Raw genomic sequence first — 22601 nt, 5'->3', positions numbered from 1 at the left:
CATAGTCTTTATCCTACATCAAGCATGTAATAGACGACACACACACAAAAGTAGATATCAAAATAATTACAGTCATTATCCGATATACGCTATCGTACGGGACCGAGCGCAATAGCATATCTCGAGTTTTCGCGTATAGCGGATTCCTATGGAAAAATAGTTTACACTACCGGTTCAAGGGTTGAAAAATATCGCCACGAAGAATTGCATTGAAGTTTTTTGATATAAAACAGGTATCTTTTGCTCAAATTCAATGCAAAATGCATTAAGAACATTAAAGAAATTCAAAAAGAGCATAAAATATTTCATAGAATCTAAATATTTGCAAAAAACACTTGGAGCTGTCAAATTTAGAGGAATCGCGTACTGCGAATTCGCGTATATCGAGTATCGCGAACTGCGGATAATTGCTGTACACAACCCAACGGGACAAAAGTAGAAAGCTTGGAGCAAAATAATCGTTTGTCTCCCTCTATCCTCTATACCGCGCTTGCTTGCACTCATGCGCGAGCGCTCGAGTATATTCTCTCAGAACTGAGCATTCGCAGTTCAACCCATGCAGTGAGAATGTATGTGTTAATGTGCAGCGAAATTTGTCTCTGTATCTCATTCCCCCACCCCCAAAAACCACATTCACTCTCCGCGCACTCTTAAAATTTTGGCGCGCACGCTACGTACAACACAATACAAAAGGTCGTTTTAACCGCGCGCACTGATCAAAGTCGCGATGGTTCAATCGGTACGCCGACGCTCCATGTCAGAGATTGGTGTGAAGAAAAAGTTTTTCTGACCAAATCGACAACACACATGCGACGACACACATCGTCACATCGACCGCCGTCGATGGAGGTGTGATGATCTAAAAATAGATCTGTGGGGCGAGTGAGAAGGGGGGGGGAGGGGCGTAGAACAAGAACGTGTAAGCGTGAGTCGTCGCGTGTGCGTGCGTGTGTGTACACTCAAGAACTCATTTTTTGCTCTTTCCTGGAAACCACATGTTTCTACATTCTTCTGATTTCGCAATCTTCTGATAAGCAACAAAAGTAGAAGGGGAAGTAGAAGGCTACTTCATTTCTACTTTCCTTGCTACTTTCGAGCGTGTTGACTCGCTTGGGAATTTCCCAAATAAATTCGAGCAGTCTGTACTGTGGAATAGTGTACGAATCATATTCAAGCCCTCACTTGAATAGGCAACTTTCATAAAGTATTTGCACGAAAAACTCATATTCAACACTAAGTTTACGGGCGTCTCACATAAACCTATCTCTACGAACACTCGTCAAATTGATGGATGCATTAAAATACGTATTAGATTGGATCTATTTTCTTAAATTATGCATCGTTTAACAAGTTATGGTTTTCATAGAAATTTGTTTGCATAATGCTAATTTATTGTAAAAGTTGTTATTGTTTTACCGAACACATGAACCAATATCTTATCATTGCCATATTTTGACCAATGTCGCCAGAAGTTTCGAAAACCAAAGGAATTAGTGGATTAGCAATTCCGTTTCAGGCCACTTTAGTTATGTCTTTATCGTGATTTTTTAAATAATAATAATGGGTGGTTTATAGTTCCCCTTCACTTCGTCATTTCATTTTTTAGAAAAAAATGTTACAACTGAATGAAATAAAATAATTTTAATCAACCCACTCGTCAATTTGACGGGTTCCTTGTACTAGGTATACCACATATGCATCTGAAAATTTATGAAACTTAAGAAAATAATACTTATGCTACAAACTCATCGTAGGCTATGAAGAATTTTCGAAATGTAAAAATCAAGGGTAAGGTTTTATTTGTATTTCACTTCAAAGATTAAATTCCGTCAAATTGACGGATTTCGTTTACCATTATGATTCAAATTACGGATAGCTTCAAATTCATGGGAATTTGGCATGTTTTTATTGGATAGCTTCATACCTAGGACATCCTCCTTTTTAATTTTTTATGTTTGCCATGATGTACTAGACTAAATTTAAAATGTGGCTGACCCCTGTAAATTGAATTGGTGTGAGGAGTTTGTCGATGTTTGCCTATGCTGCACTTTTGATGTATTGCGAAAGAAGGTTTGAACTATTGTTGCTAAAGAATGCATGTTTTCGTCGCTGAGCTTATAAGTTTCTATGCGTTCTCGGTTGCGGCTTTAATTTATTTTATGTTCCGAACACCAAATTCTTAGTGCAGAAGTTCTCCTAGACCAACAGAACGACGGTCTAACTAATAAAGGGGTTTGGGTGTGGAATGAATTGAATACGTGTTTTAATCAAATTCAGAAAAAATAAAATATTATTTTTCTACATCCACACATCCACAATGGATTCCGATATCTTTCAATGCACGTGGACGTGATTAATAGGAATTATCGAAGAAATAACAATGGCGTGGGTTTGAATTAAAACTGCCAAAAAATCATCAGACGGTGAACTGACTTACAGAAAACATTTATTTACTATTTATTTTTATATTTATATCTTTTGTGATATAAGAGCCTACCAGGGGTCAAACACATTTTTAATTCACTCTAGTACAGCGGTCGGCAAAGTCCGGCCAAATGCGGCCCGCCGCAACATTCAATCCGGCCCGCGAAAAGATTTGACTGATTTTGAAAGATGGGAAGAAACGATCGTATACAAATTACTGAAGATCTTCTAGTATACCATATTAAACCATCGTACTTTTTCAACTTTTAATTAAAGATACTGAACGGTCCATCATTCCATAATACTTAAATTAAAAGTTGAAAAAGTACGATGGTTCGAACTCGAGGTCAATATTCCCGTGGCTTTTGCATGAAAAAATATGCCATTTTCGACTGGCTGTAGAAAAAAAACTAGGAAAGATAATTTCTTTACATTTACATCTGTTCAAAGGGAATTATTTCAGATCACTTGCACAAATAAGTTCAAGACTTTGCGAATTGCCTTTCGTCAGTTATTATGATTTTCACCATGGTGGAAACTTTGATTTTCATCAATTCCTCCTAAGTTTTCGCTACAAAATTGTTAGAGTAGAGTTTTTGCATCACATTGGCGTAGAAAAAAATCGATGGGACACAGGTGACGGATGTTGGACCAGTTTGCGGACTATGGTGTTATATCGAAATTCTGAAATGATTCACCTGAAATGATTGCATTGAGTGTTTGCGTAATTGTTTGCCACTGCGAAGCCAGTGGATGCGATTTCTAATTCTTGATTTGTTTCTTCATGTTACCCAGGTATTATTTTACTGTTTGGTGGGTTGCATCGATATCCCGGTCCAGCTAACGCAGTAATGTAGGCACTTGACCTGACCCTCAGTCTCCATTTCAGCTTCATTTGAATTGAAACCTCAAAAATGAACCTGGGCTTTCTTTCGATGCTTTGATTGTTGCCTAATAGTGCCAAGATGTTGGCGACCGAAATGCCAAAACGGGTATTACTTATTATATACGACGTCCACAAACTTCCGCACGGAGTCCATTTTGGACGCTACGGGGTGCCATTCTTTGATCGCGCACGCTTTTGGCCATTCACTTTTTTGGCCATCATGGTAGGAGTTCGACTGATAGAGGTGTCAAATTTTGTCTGCTAACTAATGGGATACTACTACTCAAAGTACAATTAACGTGTTGTTAGTGCAGGTCAAGATAAACTCATGCAATATCGACAATTGTTGTCCACTTTTTAATGTAACCGTCATGTAATATTAACATTATTTTAACACCACAATAAGACTGTCAGAATAAAGGTTGCATACGTAATTTTCTGATTAATATTTTTATATATTAATTTTTTTAGTAGGTATTATCAATGTTGAACCATTCTTGGATGATAATGGATGGATAATTGCATAAATACAATTCATAAACGAGGTATTGAACAAGCTTAATCGAAGACTTATCGTCAAGCAGTTCGGTTGGGAATCTATATCGACAAAAGGGAAATTGCCATTGTTTTTCATTATCAACAACCTGGTAGTTGAAGTCTTCCAATAAAAGACTTTATGCAGAAAAAATAGTTCTTGAAACAGCTCAAACAAGGCATAAATCGTTCTGGAATGGCGTAAAAAGTATTCGAATTATTTCATCTGAATGTCCTGCCACGAACCAAGAGTCTGCGTACAAACGCGCCCACGGGCCTGCCCCCGCCCGAATGCAGTGTCGATTGCATACGATTCTATCTTTACCATTAACATGAGAGGGACAGGGCTTATACCACGAACGTACCCGAAAGGTATGCATGTTTCACCCAACAGGATCTAAAGGCATGGGCAAGGCAGAAGAAACAAAGAAAAGTTTCCTCACGGCTACATATGTCCTCTAGAGGCGTTGTCTATGCGTCTCGCTCGGTATCACAGCGGCATACGGCAGGTAAGCAGTACACATGATGCTAACATGTGTACAACTATTCACAACTATTCGGTTCGGCTCGGTAAACTTCACGTGAACGCCGGAATAAAAGGGCGCAGACTTTTTAATGATTTTGTATGACTTCGGCTGTTTTGGACCACGCGTGTAGGCGCTGGCAGAAAGTGTCCCAAAATTGTTAACTCTTGAAAACTTCTAAATACCCCTTTATTAATTAATTCGTGTCTCTTTATGACTATAATAAACGATGAAAGAGTAATAAGGTATGAAATGTCATGCTAAAAGATTTCCAGTTTTTTTCATTAAGAAAAAACGGCCTCTGCCGTAATGCATAAATATTCAGTAATTTTTATACGAATAGTTTCTTTTCGTCTTTGGTACCCTGTCAAATCCATAAGCGGACCAGATTTAATGCTGCGGCGCGGCGGATACTCCGGAAGCGCAAAGCGAAATGCGTTAATTTGCGCTGTATCGACTCCAAACGGGCTAGGGGGCAAGCAGCTTAAGGTCACCACATTAATGATGTGCTCTCTGGAGCGCACCCACGACTTCGATCCGAATCCGGCAATTGTTAATCCGATTCCGATTCCTGCAAAATGGAACCACTAGATCCGCCCGGATTCGTTCGGAGCCTTCGGAAGTCGTTCGGAGTCGGCCGGAGTCGTTCGAAGTCGTTCAAAGTCGATCGAACTCGTTCGAAGTCGTTCGAAGTCGTTCGGAGTCGTTCGGTGTCGTTCGGAGTCGTTCGGAGTCGGAATCGTCCGGAGGTCCGTTCTTATAGTCTGCGTACAAACGGCGTCCACCCAGCCAACAATTTCCGAAGGCGCCCCGTGTAAAAAATTTTTACATTAAGCTTTCCTTAAGTTTTTACACTAGCAGCAGCTAAAGTAAAAACTTTCAGCACGGCACAAACCGACGCACACATTCAAATGCTTGGATTGCTGGTCCTGCTTACGCATACATTTGTATTTATCCCTCCCCTTATATTTTCGGATTGCTGGTTGTAGTAGTGACGCTTTTTCTTTTTGCTTTATGCACACTTTCGCATGCTATTTATTGGTGTTACTCTTTCCACATGCGTTTTGGCACACTCACACTCTGTATACGGCAGGATGCTTCACCCCTTCCAAATGCTGCGGTTGCTTTCTGTTACCCTTCCTCTCGTTCCTCCTTCTACCCTCTGCGCTAGGATATCCTCGACTGGTGCTGCGCGTGTTCAGCCGGCGCCTGTCTGGAAATGACGTCACGGACTGGTGCTGCGCATGTTTAGCCGTATCCTAGGCGTCCTTGAAGTGCGCTCTTCTACCAAAGAGCTGTAATGAAATCTGTTGATGAAAATTAACCAATAATTAATCCATATTTTTTATAACAAACTAAACAATATTTTGCACATACGATTATAGAAACGCTTACCTTTATATTTTAAAACCGGACACCGTTTTCCTTCCGTCGATCGTTTTGCGGGATGTTGGCAACCGTCGATTAAAATGCGCGTGCACTGTAACTTTTTAGACGACAAGTGTTAGTTGAATGTATCCATTGAAGCACACACGAGGATAAGAAACTTACCTTAGAAATACAAGGATAAATCATTCCATAAATGAAGAAGAAGGAACACGGCACAAAACGTAAACGAGCAAAGTACGGGGCACAAGAAATCACACATCACTCCAACACATCCTTCCACAGTGAAAGTTCTGGACAGACTGAGGATGCCTAACACCCGGATGAGTGTGATAGCAGAAAAATCATGGGAGATCGAGAGAGATGTGTAGTCTCGGTTCAGCGGAATACGCATGCAGATGCATGCGTGTGTGTCACTCGAAGGATATCGGTTTCCCCCTTCTCCCGTTTTTCGTTCATAGACCACACGATCGGCGTTGTGCCGTCCAAAATCTAGAGAAAGAAGATATGCTCTCTCGCTTTGGCACACAGGAAAGTTTTCCAATAGCTTCGGTTTTGCTGGTTGGGCACGTGCCTGCCCACGCCCGAATGCAGAGCCGATTGCATACGATTCTATCTTCACCATTAACATGAGAGGGACAGGGCTTATACCCCGAACGTACCCGAAAGGTATGCATGCTTCACTTATCAGGATCTAAAGGCAAGGACAAGGCAAAAGAAACACAGAAAAGTTTCCTCACGGCTACACATGTCCTCCAGACGCGTTGTCTATGCGTCTCGCTCGGTATCACAGCGGCATACGGCAGGTAAGCAGTACAAATGCTGCTACCTGAAACGCACACATGTTTAACGAATTCAACTATTCGGGTTGTCTCAGTAAAGGTCGGGTTTACCCGACGGAATAGCCGGAACACAAAGGCGCAGACTTTTTCATGATTTTGTATGACTTCGGCTGTTTTGGACCGTACATGTAGGCGCTGGCATACACCCAGCCAACAATTTCCGAAGGCGCCCCGTGTAAAAAATTTTTACTTTAAGCTTTCCTTAAGTTTTTACACTAGCAGCAGCTAAAGTAAAAACTTTCAGCACGGCACAAACCGACGCACACATTCAAATGCTTGGATTGCTGGTCCTGCTTACGCATACATTTGTATTTATCCCTCCCCTTATATTTTCGGATTGCTGGTTGTAGTAGTGACGCTTTTTCTTTTTGCTTTATGCACACTTTCGCATGCTATTTATTGGTGTTACTCTTTCCACATGCGTTTTGGCACACTCACACTCTGTATACGGCAGGATGCTTCACCCCTTCCAAATGCTGCGGTTGCTTTCTGTTACCCTTCCTCTCGTTCTTCCCTCTACCCTCTGCGCTAGGACATCCTCGACTGGTGCTGCGCGTGTTCAGCCGGCGCCTGTCTGGAAATGACGTCACGGACTGGTGCTGCGCATGTTTAGCCGTATCCTAGGCGTCCTTGAAGTGCGCTCTTCTACGAAAGAGCTGTAATGAAATCTGTTGATGAAAATTAACCAATAATTAATCCATGTTTTTTATAACAAACTAAACAATATTTTGCACATAGGATTATAGAAACGCTTACCTTTATATTTTAAAACCGGACACCGTTTTCCTTCTGTCGATCGTTTTGCTGGATGTTGGCAACCGTCGATTAACATGCGCGTGCACTGTAACTTTTTAGACGACAAGCGTAAGTTGAATGTATCCATTGAAGCACACACGAGGATAAGAAACTTACCTTAGAAATTTACAAGGATAAATCATTCCATATTTGAAGAAGAAGGAACACGGCACAAAACGTAAATGAGCAAAGTACGGGGCACAAGAAATCACACATCACTCCAACACACCCTTCCACAGTGAAAGTTCTGGACAGACTGAGGATGCCTAACACCCGGATGAGCGCGATGGCAGAAAAATCATGGGAGATCGAGAGAGATGTGTAGTCTCGGTTCAGCGGAATACGCATGCAGATGCATGCGTGTGTGTCACTCGAAGGATATCGGTTTCCCCTTCTCCCGTTTTTCGTTCATAGGCCACACGATCGGCGTTGTGCCGTCCAAAATCTAGAGAAAGAAGACATGCTCTCTCGCTTTGGCACACAGGAAAGTTTTCCAATAGCTTCGGTTTTGCTGGTTGGGCAGGCCTTTGTTTCGAAGGGCGACCTCGGCCGACTCTTGACGACTCCGGACGACTCCGAACGGTTTCGAACGACTCCGAACGACTCCGAACGACTCCGGACGATTCACGGATGATTCCGAACGACTCCGGATAATGCAGGGCGGACCTACCTTCCGGATAACCGTCAGTGCTGCAAAGTGTCATAAGCATCACGAGATTTTCACCAACGAAAACAATGAACCTTGGTAGCTTGATGCTCATTGATTTGATGATGATGATGATGATCAGTCCCACCTCTAACCCCAACACAGGTTTGAGAAGGACGAAAGTATCTATAAGATAATTCTACTCTAATAGTTGTTAAGAAATTTAAAAACGAGCAAGTGGTGGCTTTGGAAAACTCTCAGAGGAACCGTCCGAGTCATACACACACCCAAGATGACCAACATAGTTTCATCAAGAAAAAAACGGGTCATACTTAATCGAATACAATGGTATTCTCTAGCATCCTTTACGTAGCCCACCAAGAACCAATAAATGGATCTGGTGCACCATCAGGTTATCAGGACACAACTGTGACATGCATATGGCCAGTCCCACTAGTGCCAACCGCTGACTTCAGGGTCTCTGGAACCAACCTTCCGAAGCAGGAGAATTTAATGTATCCCTTACGTAGCTCGCCAAGTACCAACTAATGAATCCGGCGCACGACTTATCGGAACACAACTGCAACATGGATATGGCCAGTTCCACTAGTGCCAATGTTTGGCTCTAGGACACTACCTTCCGAAGCAAGTGAACCTTATGTATCTGGAATTGGCCACTTGCAATCATCAATGAGTGAATCCTGTTGTGACCTCCCAGACCATGTGCAAACCGTAAATTCCCAAATAGATCCCGAATGACCACTTCCAACGAGTCTCTTTCATATAAATAAATAAATAAATAAATATATATATATATATATATATATATATATATATATATATATATATATATTTATATATATATATATATATATATATATATATTTATATTTATATATTTATTATTTATATTATTTATATATATATATATATATATATATATATATATATATATATATATATATAAATATATATATATATATATATATATATATATATATATATATATATATATATATATATATATAAATATATATATATAAATAATATAAATAATAAATATATAAATATAAATATATATATATATATATATATATATATATATATATATATATATATATATATATATATATATATATATATATATATATATATATATGCACATTTTATAAAATTGTTTCTGTGCTCCGCACAATTTCCAATTGGTTTGATAGTTCCAATTATTCCTTGGGCAAAAATAAGGATGCAGAAGCTGTGGATTGCGTGTCACGACTGAGATGACCCATTATCGTCAGAGCTTGCAGAAGAATGGAAAGGATTTCATGCTAATCTACCCTTGCTATTCGACATCATGATTCCGAGATACTTTCGTTTGCCAAAATCGACATCGATGCAGCTTCATTGTTTTGCCGAAGCGGCATATGGAGCAATCCTGCACAACAGAGAGCAGTCCTGGAGAACGCAAAATTATGTTCGTCAAAATGCTTCAAAACGTCTACTTTCCGAACGACATGCGAGAATTGTCATCCGGAAAACCTGTGCGTGCATTTTCTCGTTTGAAATCTCTGCATTCTTTTATTGATACAGATGGATTACTCCGTGTTGGTGTCTGTCTGGGATCGAGTACTCTGGCAAACACCCTTTGCCACTACTAGGAAGTAGGCATTTTGCCAAACTAATAGCGTCCGATTGCTTCACGCAGGTCCGCGCGCCACGTTGGTTGAAATGCGAAAGGAATATAATAATTCGGTTTGCAAGAGCTGCGTAATGTGCTTTAGAGCAGATCCTAAAACAATATCTCAACCTATGTGGCAACTTCCTGAATGTCATGCTACGCCTGCGTGCATATTTTCGGTTGTAGAAGTTGGTTATTGCGGGCCATTTCATCTCAAACCCGCTCATCGTAAAGCTGCTGCAAAAAAGGCATATGCAACTGTATCTGTCTGCTTTGCAGTCCAAGCAGTGCTTTTGGAGTTAGTGGAGAATCTGTCTACGGTCGCATTCCTTTCAGCTTTCCGTCGTTTCGTATCACGTAGAGGTTTTCCTGCTAAGGTTTACTCAGACAATGGGCTAAACTTTCGAGGAGCCCTCGTCTGCAACGTCTATCGCTTGGAGAGATGGTAACAGTGCTGGGGCAAATCGTGGCGCAAATGAACAGTCGCCCTTTAACTCCCTGATCTGAGGATTCTAGTGAAGTAGATGCCCTAACACCTGGGCATTTTCTCATTGGGATGGCTTTAATGGCGCTGCCTGATAACAACGTTGTGGATGTCCCTGAGAACCGCGTGCGCCAATTTCAATTGCTTCAACAGCTAGTGCAGCGGCACTAGAAGAGATGGAGGACCGAGTATTTGTGTGAGTTACAGAACAACAATCAACAGATTCTTGTTCCTCAGCGTGTGGCTGTCGGGCAAATAGTGATCTTGAAGGAGGATAACGTATCTTGCATAGATTTGCTGGGACACGTACTTATATAATAAATCCTTAATTCATCTACAAACTTAACTACAGCGCTATCAATAAGGAAACGAGAGACAATTGGTTTTAAACTGAGCTATACTAATATTGAAGTCGAAGAATCTTTGGTATTTGTTGAAGCTATGTATCATTTGGTTAATAGGCGCATTGTAGGAATGTGCAGATCTTGAGAACGTAGGTCTTAACAGCTCACGTATCCTGAGAGGTCGTTCAGGAGCATAAAGATTCAGCTTTTCAATCAGGTAGGGAGAGTCTATGTCCCCACTGATTAACTTCGCGACAAAAGTAGCTTGCAATGCCCGACGTCTATGTTCTAAGATTTGTAGACCAAGAAGCATGCACCGTGACAGGTAATCTAAATGTTGTGATGCAGCCCATTGTAATCGGTGTATTGCTATTCTGGAGAATCTTTTTTGTATGCTTTCTATCCTAGCCGTCCACACGTGACAGTATGGGGAGAAAATAACTGAATTAGACTCTAGGATGGAACGTACTAATGCGGTATATAATACTTTCAGACATATTGGATCTTTTATCTCAAGAGTTTGCCAGATTACAAATCCTAACATCCTATTGGCCTTACTAATAATAGAGTGGTAATGCTCGCGAAAGGATAGTGATATATCAAAGATCACACCAAGATCCCTGACTGATGACACGCGAGACAAATTGTAATTGTGCAATGAGTTATAAAAGTTTAAAGGGTTTCGTTTCCTGCTGAATGTAATCGCGCTGCATTTATCCACACAGAGGCTTAGTTGGTTTGCCACACACCAATTGCTGAATAGGTTGAGATTGTTCTGGGGCGCGAAACAGTCATCGATTGACCTGATAACTGAAAAAAGTTTAATATCATCAGCATAATGTAGTACAGAATGTTTTGCGAGAATAAGAGTCACGTCGTTTATGTAGAGTGTAAATAATAGCGGCCCCAAGATGCTGCCTTGGAGAACTCCCGACGTATTTGTGAATGGTTGCGAAAAGATGTTATCTATTCTTACAGAATACATTCTGTCCGTCAGATATGATTTTAACCAATCGATGTCAAGAGGTGAAAGCTGTGCGAGTTTTGCAAGAAGGATGTTGTGATTGATGCTATCAAACGCAGCTTGGAAATCAGTGTACACTGTATTCATTTGATATTCCGATTCAAACGATGTATGACATTCCGAAACGAACTGAGCTAAGTTGGTGGTTACAGATCGTTTAGGTACGAAACCATGTTGATCAACCGATATGTAATTGATACATGACATAACTAGGACGTCGTAGATCATGATTTCCAAGATTTTTGCAAACGTGCATAGAGATGTTATACCACGATAGCTTTTGGCATCATTCTTAGGTACTCTCTTAAAAGCATAGGTGTCATCCATGAAAATTTCCACGGATCAGGAAAGATTCCCATTTTAAGCGATGCAGTAAAAACAGTCTCTAGAGGAGCGCGCAAAGCATCAGCGCACTTTTTCGCTACGATAGTCGGTATCCCATCGCACCCCGGATTATATGAAGTTTTCAGTCGATTGATGGCATTACAGATGATATCACCGTTAATCTCGAAATCATTTAGCGAAACACAGAAAGCGTCAGAAGGTGTTTATTCCAAAGCAGCCTCAAGCAGCGATGATGTAGTAGTATCAACAGAATAAACGCTTTTGAAATTTTCAGCGAATAGTTGACATATGTCGTAGCGATTATCAGCATGTTTATCGTTCCAAACAAGATGATTAGGTGCGCCGCTGTCCTTTCGTTTATTGTGCATGAATTGCCAGAATAATGTTGGGCAATCGATGAACTGTGATTGTAGATTTTGTGTGTAATCAATGTAGAGCAGTTTGTTCATTTGTCTAAAATGGCTGGTAATGGTATTTAGCCAGAGCTTGTCTGATGACAAACGAGTGCGTTTATATCGGCGCTTGGCTCTATTTTTAGACCGTCTTATATTATTTAATATCCTGTTACTCCATGCAGGTCCACGTTTTCTTGATGCTGTCTTTAAGGGACAACATTCAGCGAATCTGAGCGAAGCGAACACTAATAAGTACATAGTTTATCAGTGAAGGAACGAATAGCGGTATTCAGATCATAGTTGGTGGTGCAGTCGGGATTGCAGAAGGACCAATCTACATCGCGCAGCATAGCATCCATTTTAGCGAAGTCGGCTTTGCGGAAATTAAAGCTCATGAGTGTATTAGCGTTGTCCGAGACAGGATCGTTGATATTAGTGCGATACGATTTGAATTCCGCAATTAAACATGGATGATACACATAGGTATTTATTAGCCAATCTTGTGTAGATTGGATCTGCATCCCTTCCTTCACAATATTGTCGTCAGCAAGAATGAGGTATAGTACATTGTTTTTGATATTTTTAATAAAGTTAACTTTTGTCATGCCTGCATAGTTCATTTCATCCAGCAGATCCCCGCATACGGTGGAAATTTGAGATCCAGAAAAATCGAGCATTGGTAGCCCCCTGTCTGATAACTTCCAAGCAAGATTAGGTTGGTTAAAATCTCCCAGTATTAATAATCGTAATAATAATTTAGCCGGTCTCGTAGTACAGTCGTCAACTCGTACGACTTAACAACATGCCCGTCATGGGTTCGATCCCCAAATGGACCGTGCCGCCATACGTAGGACTGACTATCCTGCTATGGGGGGAAATTAGTCACTGAAAGCCAAGCCCACAAGTGGTACAGGCAGGCCTTGACCGACAACGGTTGTTGAGCCAAAGAAGAAGAAGAAGATTAATAATCGATCGTGTGGGTTCGCTTCTCTGACGTTCCGCACGGTTTAGCATAGAGCTTTCATTACATGTGTTATTAGATTTATCTGGAGGTATGTACATGGCTCCAATAGTGTGGGCAGTGTTCATGTTTGTGATACGAATGAACACGGTTTCAATAGAAGGGTCAGAAGAGAACATTTGACTCACCCATTTTGATAGTACTGCGATTAGAACCCATCCTCCTTTAATCTTTTTACTATTTGCAGAATTTCGATCATTTCGGAAGACTGTATACCGGTTGTCAAAAAGTTGACCGGAGTAAATTTAACTGTCCAACCAAGTTTCCGTTAGTACAATAATGTCATAGTCGCATACTGATGAAGCAGCAAAAAAATCACTGAGTTTTGATCGGAGCCCATGCACGTTCTGATAATATACTTTTAAGTTATCATAATCAATTTCATTGTTATTATTATTATTATCGGATCGTAAAATATTAACATGGTCATGTGAGCTTACCGGATCATCTGGCTGCGCAATTCGTATCGTTGTGTTGTAGGGGATGGGGACAGAAGTTGCGGCGGAGATGTCAACAGAATCGGTGAGCATGGTTCTATGATCGATGAAGAGTGTAGCGGTAAAGTTTCCGTTGTTGTCGTTAGCGGCAGGTGCAGTAACGGACCATTGAACGTTTGCCTCATGCGAGCACGGGATTGGGACGACGGTGCATTCTCGTTTTTTGGATTGCCATGGGAAACAAATCTTTTGTATACCATGCCTCGCGGCCAAGTGCTGGGTTCTAACGCTAGATTCAATAGCGATTTAGGTACACCGATTTTGAATGAGATGAACTTGAGTTCATAAGACATGTTGTGTGGTCGAATGTTATATATCAAAATATCGGTAGTACCCAGTTGTTTTGATATCAGTTCACGCATATCATTTATTGTTGTGCTGGGATCAACTCTCGTAACAAAAAGCCAGAATTTGGTTTCTGTGTTAGGAATGAACTTGACCTCTACAGGTATAGCAGCTGTACCATGCTTTAATTCAGTGTTAGATGTGCAATTGGGAAGAATCGTTTGTTTATCTGTACAGGATGGTAGTATGAGAGAACGAGAACGGGTGTTTTCTATCCTTGTTTTCAACGAATCTAACGCAGAATGTTTTATACTTGCGGGCGGAATAACTGCTATCGATGATATGTCGACTAAGCTGGGATGCTGAGCGGACTGGGCACTAGTGTTAGTGAGCGAATTTGCTTGGTTGGACACTCGAGGTGGTGATGAAATTGTGTTTGTGATTGTGGTGTTTAAATTCTCACTCAAAACTTGATTTGGACGATTTTCACTACATTGCACTATGTTTTGCTTTTGTAGATCAGTAGGACAACCTGATGAATTAGAGGAATTGGTATTTGATTGTAAGGCCGTAATAATAGCTGGTATCGCGAAAGAATTGGTTTAAAATTAACAGTCGTTAAAAATTAACCAGAGTCGTTAAAAATTTGCTAGAATTTGGCGTCGCGAACGCATTGAACGTATGCGATACAAATTAACAGTCGTTTAATTATACTGCTCGATTTTTTCCCCGTGTTTGCCTATATGCGATATCGAGCAATCGTTAATTGTTTTGACGGTCGTTTATTTTAACAGGAATGAACAACAAATGAACACGGTTAAACCAAAATGAACTTTAAACGACTGTTAAAAAGAGTTCATTTATTCGCGATGCCGGCTAATGTTGGTGTATATGTGATCACTGAATCGCTTGTCTACTTCTTTTACAATGTCTTCTTTGAAGGTTTGTAGGAGTTGGGCTATTGCACTAATACAGGTAGATTTGCTTTCACGGCACTGTGTGCATATCCATCTGAGACCGCTGTTGCTGCATTACTACATGCATTCGTAATGTAAACTATACCTCATTCTTGCTGACGACAATATTGTGAAGGAAGGGATGCAGATCCAATCTACACAAGATTGGCTAATAAATACCTATGTGTATCATCCATGTTTAATTGCGGAATTCAAATCGTATCGCACTAATATCAACGATCCTGTCTCGGACAACGCTAATACACTCATGAGCTTTAATTTCCGCAAAGCCGACTTCGCTAAAATGGATGCTATGCTGCGCGATGTAGATTGGTCCTTCTGCAATCCCGACTGCACCACCAACTATGATCTGAATACCGCTATTCGTTCCTTCACTGATAAACTATGTACTTATTAGTGTTCGCTTTGCTCAGATTCGCTGAATGTTGTCCCTTAAAGACAGCATCAAGAAAACGTGGACCTGCATGGAGTAACAGGATATTAAATAATATAAGACGGTCTAAAAATAGAGCCAAGCGCCGATATAAACGCACTCGTTTGTCATCAGACAAGCTCTGGCTAAATACCATTACCAGCCATTTTAGACAAATGAACAAACTGCTCTACATTGATTACACACAAAATCTACAATCACAGTTCATCGATTGCCCAACATTATTCTGGCAATTCATGCACAATAAACGAAAGGACAGCGGCGCACCTAATCATCTTGTTTGGAACGATAAACATGCTGATAATCGCTACGACATATGTCAACTATTCGCTGAAAAATTTGGAATACACACCTTCTGACGCTTTCTGTGTTTCGCTAAATGATTTCGAGATTAACGGTGATATCATCTGTAATGCCATCAATCGACTGAAAACTTCATATAATCCGGGGTGCGATGGGATACCGACCATCGTAGCGAAAAAGTGCGCTGATGCTTTGCGCGCTCCTCTAGAGACTGTTTTTACTGCATCGCTTAAAATGGGAATCTTTCCTGATCCGTGGAAATTTTCATGGATGACACCTATGCTTTTAAGAGAGTACCTAAGAATGATGCCAAAAGCTATCGTGGTATAACATCTCTATGCACGTTTGCAAAAATCTTGGAAATCATGATCTACGACGTCCTAGTTATGTCATGTATCAATTACATATCGGTTGATCAACATGGTTTCGTACCTAAACGATCTGTAACCACCAACTTAGCTCAGTTCGTTTCGGAATGTCATACATCATTTGAATCGGAATATCAAATGGATACAGTGTACACTGATTTTCAAGCTGCGTTTGATAGCATCAATCACAACATCCTTCTTGCAAAACTCGCACCGCTTGGTATTTCACCTCTTGTCATCGATTGGTTAAAATCATATCTGACGGACAGAATGTATTCTGTAAGAATAGATAACATCTTTTCGCAACATCGTCTGCTCTTGCAAACCGAATTATTATATTCCTTTCGCATTTCAAACAACGTGGCGCGCGGACCTGCGTGAAGCAATCGGACGCTATTAGTTTGGCAAAATGCCTACTTCCTAGTAGTGGCAAAGGGTGTTTGCCAGAGTACTCGATCCCAGACAGACACCAACACGGAGTAATCCATCTGTATCAATAAAAGGATGCGGAGATTTCAAACGAGAAAATGCACGCACAGGTTTTCCGGATGACAATTCTCGCATGTCGTTCGGAAAGAAGACGTTTTGAAGCATTTTGACGAACATTATTTTGCGTTCTCCAGGACTGCTCTCTGTTGTACAGGATTGCTCCATATGCCGCTTCGTCAAAACAATGAAGCTGCATCGATGTCGATTTTGGCAAACGAAAGTATCTCGGAATCATGATGTCGAATAGCAAGGGTAGATTAGCATGAAATCCTTTCCATTCTTCTGCAAGCTCTGACGATAATGGGTCATCTCAGTCGTGACACGCAATCTACAGCTTCTGCATCCTTATTTTTGCCCAAGAAATAATTGGAACTATCAAACCAATTGGAAATTGTGCGGAGCACAGAAACTGTGCGGAGTACAAAAAATGTGCGGAGCACAAAAACTGTGCGGAGCACAGAAACTGTGCGGAGCACAAAAATTGTGCGGAGCACAAAAAATGTGCGAAGTGTGGCATCACAATTTTATAAAATGTGCAATTGTGCTCGTACATTTTACTGTGCTGTGTGTGCGTGGTGGCACAGTGCTACTTGACTCATCACTAACTGTACCTTGGCCTTTTGTCTGCAAAAATTCATGATAATATTCTGAGCCCAGCAAAATATCAATTTGACTGCGATTGCCAGCATCGGGATCAGCCAATTGAAAATCATGATTAAGTAGTGACGTGTCGATACGTTCCGTATGGTAGTCAGTTATCATTGATGGGGCCGAAAAATTCATTCGACGTTTGTAGGCAAAGTTCCTTGATGGTATTTTCGCTTCAACGGTTAGCTGTGAATACCGGGCATTTGCCTACGCCCACTAGCACTTGGTTGCGACCTTTTCCGTTCAGATGCAAACTGCGACATAGAGTTTCTGATATAATATTCTCTTGTGCGCCGCTATCGATCAACGCTCCTGCTTGTTTCTGCTTTCTTGAAGAATTTTTAACAAAAATAATCGCCATAGATAAAAGTACATGATTTTGCGATGCGGTTATAGCTGCGTTTACTGACGATGTGATACTAATAGATTCGTTCACGTTCAACTCATTCATTTGTTCCGGTAGCGATCCATTTAGCTGTTCTCTATGCAAAAGACTATGGTGTTTTTATGACATTCGGAACATCGAAATTTTATCTTGCATGCCATAGAGACGTGCCCCGGGCGTAGACAGTTACGGCAAAGCCGTTTTTCGCTTATAAAATGGTAGTTGTCATCAATTGACATGTCGTTAAATACATTGCATGTATGAAGTTAGTATTGTTCATCACATTTTACGCAAATATGAATCAGGGATGTTACGTTCATTGCCAATTGTCGTTCTACTGTCTTTCTTAATTTACCGGTTTAAACACGAACCTCTGTAACAGCATCTAGAACTCGAGATTGAACATAAATAAATTTCACTTAATCACCAAAACTGTGTTTTTTTTTTCTACATGCTTCATCCAATCATGGTGTGTTTTTTCATCCAGCTTTGATAGCATAACTGGGATAATAAGCATACCCCATTCATCAGTGCTCTCTCCTAACTGCTTCAGAAGCTTTATATTTCGCTCAAACGTGTCCACCAATGAATGGATTTCCGTCTGGCTGGAGGATTTCAAAGTGGGATACTGCAATAAAGAATTAACGTAACGCTTTTTTAGTACATTCATTCGAAAATCGCTCAACAAGAGCGTTCCAGGCTGGCATACAGCTTTCCCCTGTCGATGGAAAAGAATTAATCAGGCTAGCAGTTTCTCCTTTCCACAATTGTTTCAAATAACCTATTTTGTGCACAGGCGCTAGAGTTGTATTAGTGTAAATATTTGTCTCAAACATATCGCGGAAAGGTGGCCATTCGTCGTATTTTCCTGAAAAAAACTGGAAGCGACATGCTTGGCAATTTGATGAGGTAGCTTGATTCACCCATACTATCTTGCATTTGACTTGCCGACTCTTTCACTCGCACTGGTGGAGCTTCTACTGGTGGGTGCTTAATAATCTTCAATCTGCAATTTGAATCGATTTGAGATCCGCAATTTTAATGTAATTTTCATCTACGGCGTATAACTACCTACTACTACAATGTACAACACTAATTACTTGAGTAAATTGTACTGATTTGACACATCAGTTGTAAAATTCCATATATTTTACCTTTTATCGAATGTTAAAATCTATTTCAAAAGACTCCAAGCCGTTGTTTTAAGTCAGAATCATATCAAATAATTAAATAAAAATCGACTTACGCGGTATTTTGCGGTCGTTCTCGGTCCCAATTTACCGTGTATCTCAGGAACCGCCTGTATTCCTCAAAACAAGTGCGAAATAAAAATAGCACCTCTACCTAAAAACAGCTTTCTGTTAATTTGTTTCGTGGTCTCGTTTAGGTTATGGTTCAGTTACGGGTAGTGTTCATCAGAAAAGAAAAGTTACGAAGAAACAAAATGGATTGCTAACAACTTTATATAAATAATTTTAACATGTGGTAATTTAAATCTATTTGATATCTTTTCACAGATCCCAATCTACTAAAAGTCCTTTATTTCACCGTCCGGACAGCAGTAGTAGTGGAAATACTGGAACAAGTGGGAGTACTGGAGCTACCGCAGGAAATATAAGTTTCTGTAAAGATCGTATTATTTCTACTACGCATGCTATCTACACCCAAACACAACCTGTGGTTCGTGTTGTTGCTAAATCAAACTACACTGAACCGATTATGTCTTCAAATGTGCATCATATGTCCAACAGCATACCGTCACTATACAGTAAAGGTACTAATCATTATCCGACCTATGAAGCTAAACCGACTATTATTGCTTCAATCATCAACGAATCTACTCCATCTACTCTACTTGTGAGGGATCACAACTTGTCACATAACTTGAAATCTAACACTGAAAATACTCCAAATCACAAGAATGCACAACCTAGTGCAATAGACATTCCTATCGGATACCAAAGGGCTGTAATAGGTGCATGTTACTCTCCACATCAACAACCAATCACATCATTCTCAATAAACTGTTCAGTGTCTGGAATCAATAATATTTCAAGTTGTGACTCTGCTATTCCTCATGGAATTTGTGACCGCGTAACTGCATCTACAAATAGTAATGCCGATCTTACAAATTCACGCGTAGAATTGTCAACGTATGAGAAAATAAATTCAACAAGCAGTTCGGCAGAATCAGTTTGTTCGTTATCAGGTGGTGCCGTTGGTGCCAATGTATTAACTTTACGAAACAAAAAGAGTGCCAAATCTACATCAAAATACGACAGTAGTGGAGCCATCATCAATAATTGTTCAACTATTACTTCTTTGAAATCTTTTGTTGACGTTCAAGACTCTGAACTTTTAGCTAGTCCTAGTTACTGTAGGCCAAAGAAATCGCAGCGTGTTAAAGACTATGGCCGAAATCGTCAGTTACCTAACGTTCAACAACAGTTGTCATTAGTTCAACATCAATATGTACAACAAAAACATGGAAAACCACCGTTAACGGCTCGAGCAGATATGTAAGTTAAAGTTACGCTATGAATGTTAATATATTTTATACCTAATAGCAACTTTTTTCTGTTGATATATATATATATATATATATATATATATATATATATATATATATATATATATATATATATATATATATATATATATATATATATATATATATATATATATATCATATATTATTTTATTTATTTAGAAGAGTACGTACTTTATACGCTTGTTTAGCAGAAAACGACGGGGAATTATCGTTTGAACCGAATCAAATTATTACGAATGGTAAGTAAAGAAGATTATATTTTTAATAAATATACAATATAAAATAATGAGCATCAAATAAATTATGTATTTTTTTCAGTTCGCCGATCTAACGAACCAGGATGGTTAGAAGGAATATTGAATGGAAAATCTGGTTTGATACCAGAAAATTATGTGGAAATTTTAAAATAATGAATTGATCTCCACACTGGTTTAGTTAAAAATACAAAACAATAATGTGCACGCATCACTAAATTCCATAAGATATTCTTTTGATCTTTTACAAATTGATAAACACGTTCCAGACCTTGATAAAACTTCATGTTGCAAGAACTTGTTTTTTGCTACAAATTGTTTCATGTTTGTTTTGTTGTAGGAATGTTCACGGAAGCATTTGACCACCAAAACAGGTACAAAATTATCCCTTGTTAATTTGAAGTCATTTTTTAAGATCAAATGCGTAAAAAGTTTTTGAAAAGAATAAAAAAATGGAAATGTAGTCATTGAACAAACATTGCAGCAACATTCCCATATGCCCCCTTAGTTTTTTTTTTAAATTATAACTAATTCTGAAAAAGGTTTTATTTTGGGCGAAAAATTTGAAGTCGTTTTAAGTTTTGCCCTGTCGAGTAATGTCATTATTTTGAATAATTATGCGTCATTGCAGCATATAAAACGATGAAACGATAACATAAATCATAGCAAATTCCAACTTTAACATTCGTCCTATGCTCTAATAAATGTTGTTTAACATAAACGTTGCTTCCGTATTTACGACTGTACATTCCAAGCCAAATACAAATTAAAGTATTTTAGTAAGGCTAATAAGGTGAATATAAGGTATAATTATAGATCAAACCTAGTCGGAAAAAGACATAAAATAAAAATGACAAAAAATAAAAAGACATAAACATAAATTAAAATTCTATAGAACTTGTCGATGATCAATTATTAAATTTTCTTTTTTAGCCAACGGGCAATTTTGGTTACCCAAGCAACGATGTACAATTTATTTCTTATATCCGACCCTCCTGATTCAATATCACTCCCTTATTCATCCTTTCTTTATCGTCTGATAGATCTGGTGACACATTTTCCTTGTCGGATGAATCAATTTCTTTTGCAGTTCTGTACATGTACAACATACAGGGTTTTACAAGTCAGAATCGAATGTCAGCAAAACAATTTCAGAAGCTCAAGATGCAGTTTAGCTGTCAAACGTTGTTGTTTCACCGCACCGATGCTATTTTCAATAGCGCAATTTGATTTTTAAATCGCTCAAGTTGTTTTTTAGAGGCCTTTCGCATCGTTTTGCAAATTCAAACATTCATTTTTAGATTATTTGTATACAAATCAATTATTTAGTGCATTTCTAGCGTTATATTTATGAAACATTACGTATTTATTGTAAAAAATGAGTGTTTCTGTGCAAAAAGCTACGAGCACTTGCGTATGTAAACATGTACAATGTTTATGTAGCTTTTTGCACAGAAAATCGCCATTTTTACCATAAATACGTAATATTTCATAAATATAATGCTTAAATGAATAAAAGCATTGATCTCAATCATATAATCTAAAAATAAGTGTTTGAATTTGCAAAACGATGCGAAAGGCCTCTAAAAAAACAACTTGAGTGATTTAAAAATCAAATTGCGCTATTGAAAATAGCATCGGTGCGGTGAAACAACAACGTTTGACAGCTAAAGTGAATCTTGAGCTTCTGAAATTGTTTTGCTGACATTCTATAATGACTTGTAAAACCCTGTAAAAGCCCGCAATAAATATACAAGCGTATATGCAAACAATGGACAACTTGCAAATGAATTTCAATAAGGCAGCGGTCTAATGTTGTTGCGCGCAACATTGTTGCTCGGAGACATATCGCTGAGGTGGTCTATGAATGTTGCTGGCAACATTTCGCTTTGACATTGTTTAGCGTCAAAAATTAGCCAATTAACAGCTCAGAGTTTTTTTTATCATTCACTTGTTGAATAATGAGATGAAATAAACACCAAAAAATGTATTATAAATGCTTAAAATCCTAATTAAGCGGATGTCAACAAAACGCACACTGCTGCTGTGTCATTTCATACACCCGATTACCATGACCAAGGTAAAT

The 22601-nt window shown here is 39.3% G+C and overlaps 1 protein-coding gene and 1 long non-coding RNA gene across 25 annotated transcripts in view; one reads left to right on the top strand and one right to left on the bottom strand.

Annotated features, from left to right (window-relative positions):
- LOC11175823 (rho GTPase-activating protein Graf) overlaps positions 1-22601 on the top strand; it is a 189343-nt gene that overhangs the window by 151800 nt on the left and 14942 nt on the right. For 19 of the 24 annotated variants that reach the window (XM_061641840.1, XM_061641836.1, XM_061641839.1 and 16 more), the window contains 3 exons: positions 19228-20229; positions 20421-20500; positions 20580-21473. The exons of 3 other annotated variants lie outside the window; for them this stretch is intronic. In XM_061641840.1, the coding sequence (XP_061497824.1) occupies positions 19228-20229; positions 20421-20500; positions 20580-20671 (1174 nt within the window). In that variant the 3' untranslated portion in view covers positions 20672-21473. Of the gene's footprint in view, positions 1-19227; positions 20230-20420; positions 20501-20579; positions 21474-22601 lie in introns of those variants that run through there. 2 more of the 24 variants (XM_061641847.1, XM_061641860.1) reach the window with 2 other exon arrangements.
- On the bottom strand, positions 4864-7904 carry LOC133391118 (uncharacterized). Its single transcript, XR_009764612.1, has 5 exons — positions 7509-7904; positions 7353-7443; positions 5920-7264; positions 5764-5854; positions 4864-5675 (listed from the first exon to the last, which is right to left on the bottom strand). It is a non-coding gene; the product is annotated as an uncharacterized LOC133391118 (long non-coding RNA).

The sequence above is a fragment of the Anopheles gambiae genome, chromosome 2 (assembly GCF_943734735.2).
Source record: "Anopheles gambiae chromosome 2, idAnoGambNW_F1_1, whole genome shotgun sequence".
Taxonomy (NCBI): domain Eukaryota; kingdom Metazoa; phylum Arthropoda; class Insecta; order Diptera; family Culicidae; genus Anopheles; species Anopheles gambiae.
This window is presented reverse-complemented; position numbering and strand designations above follow the sequence as displayed.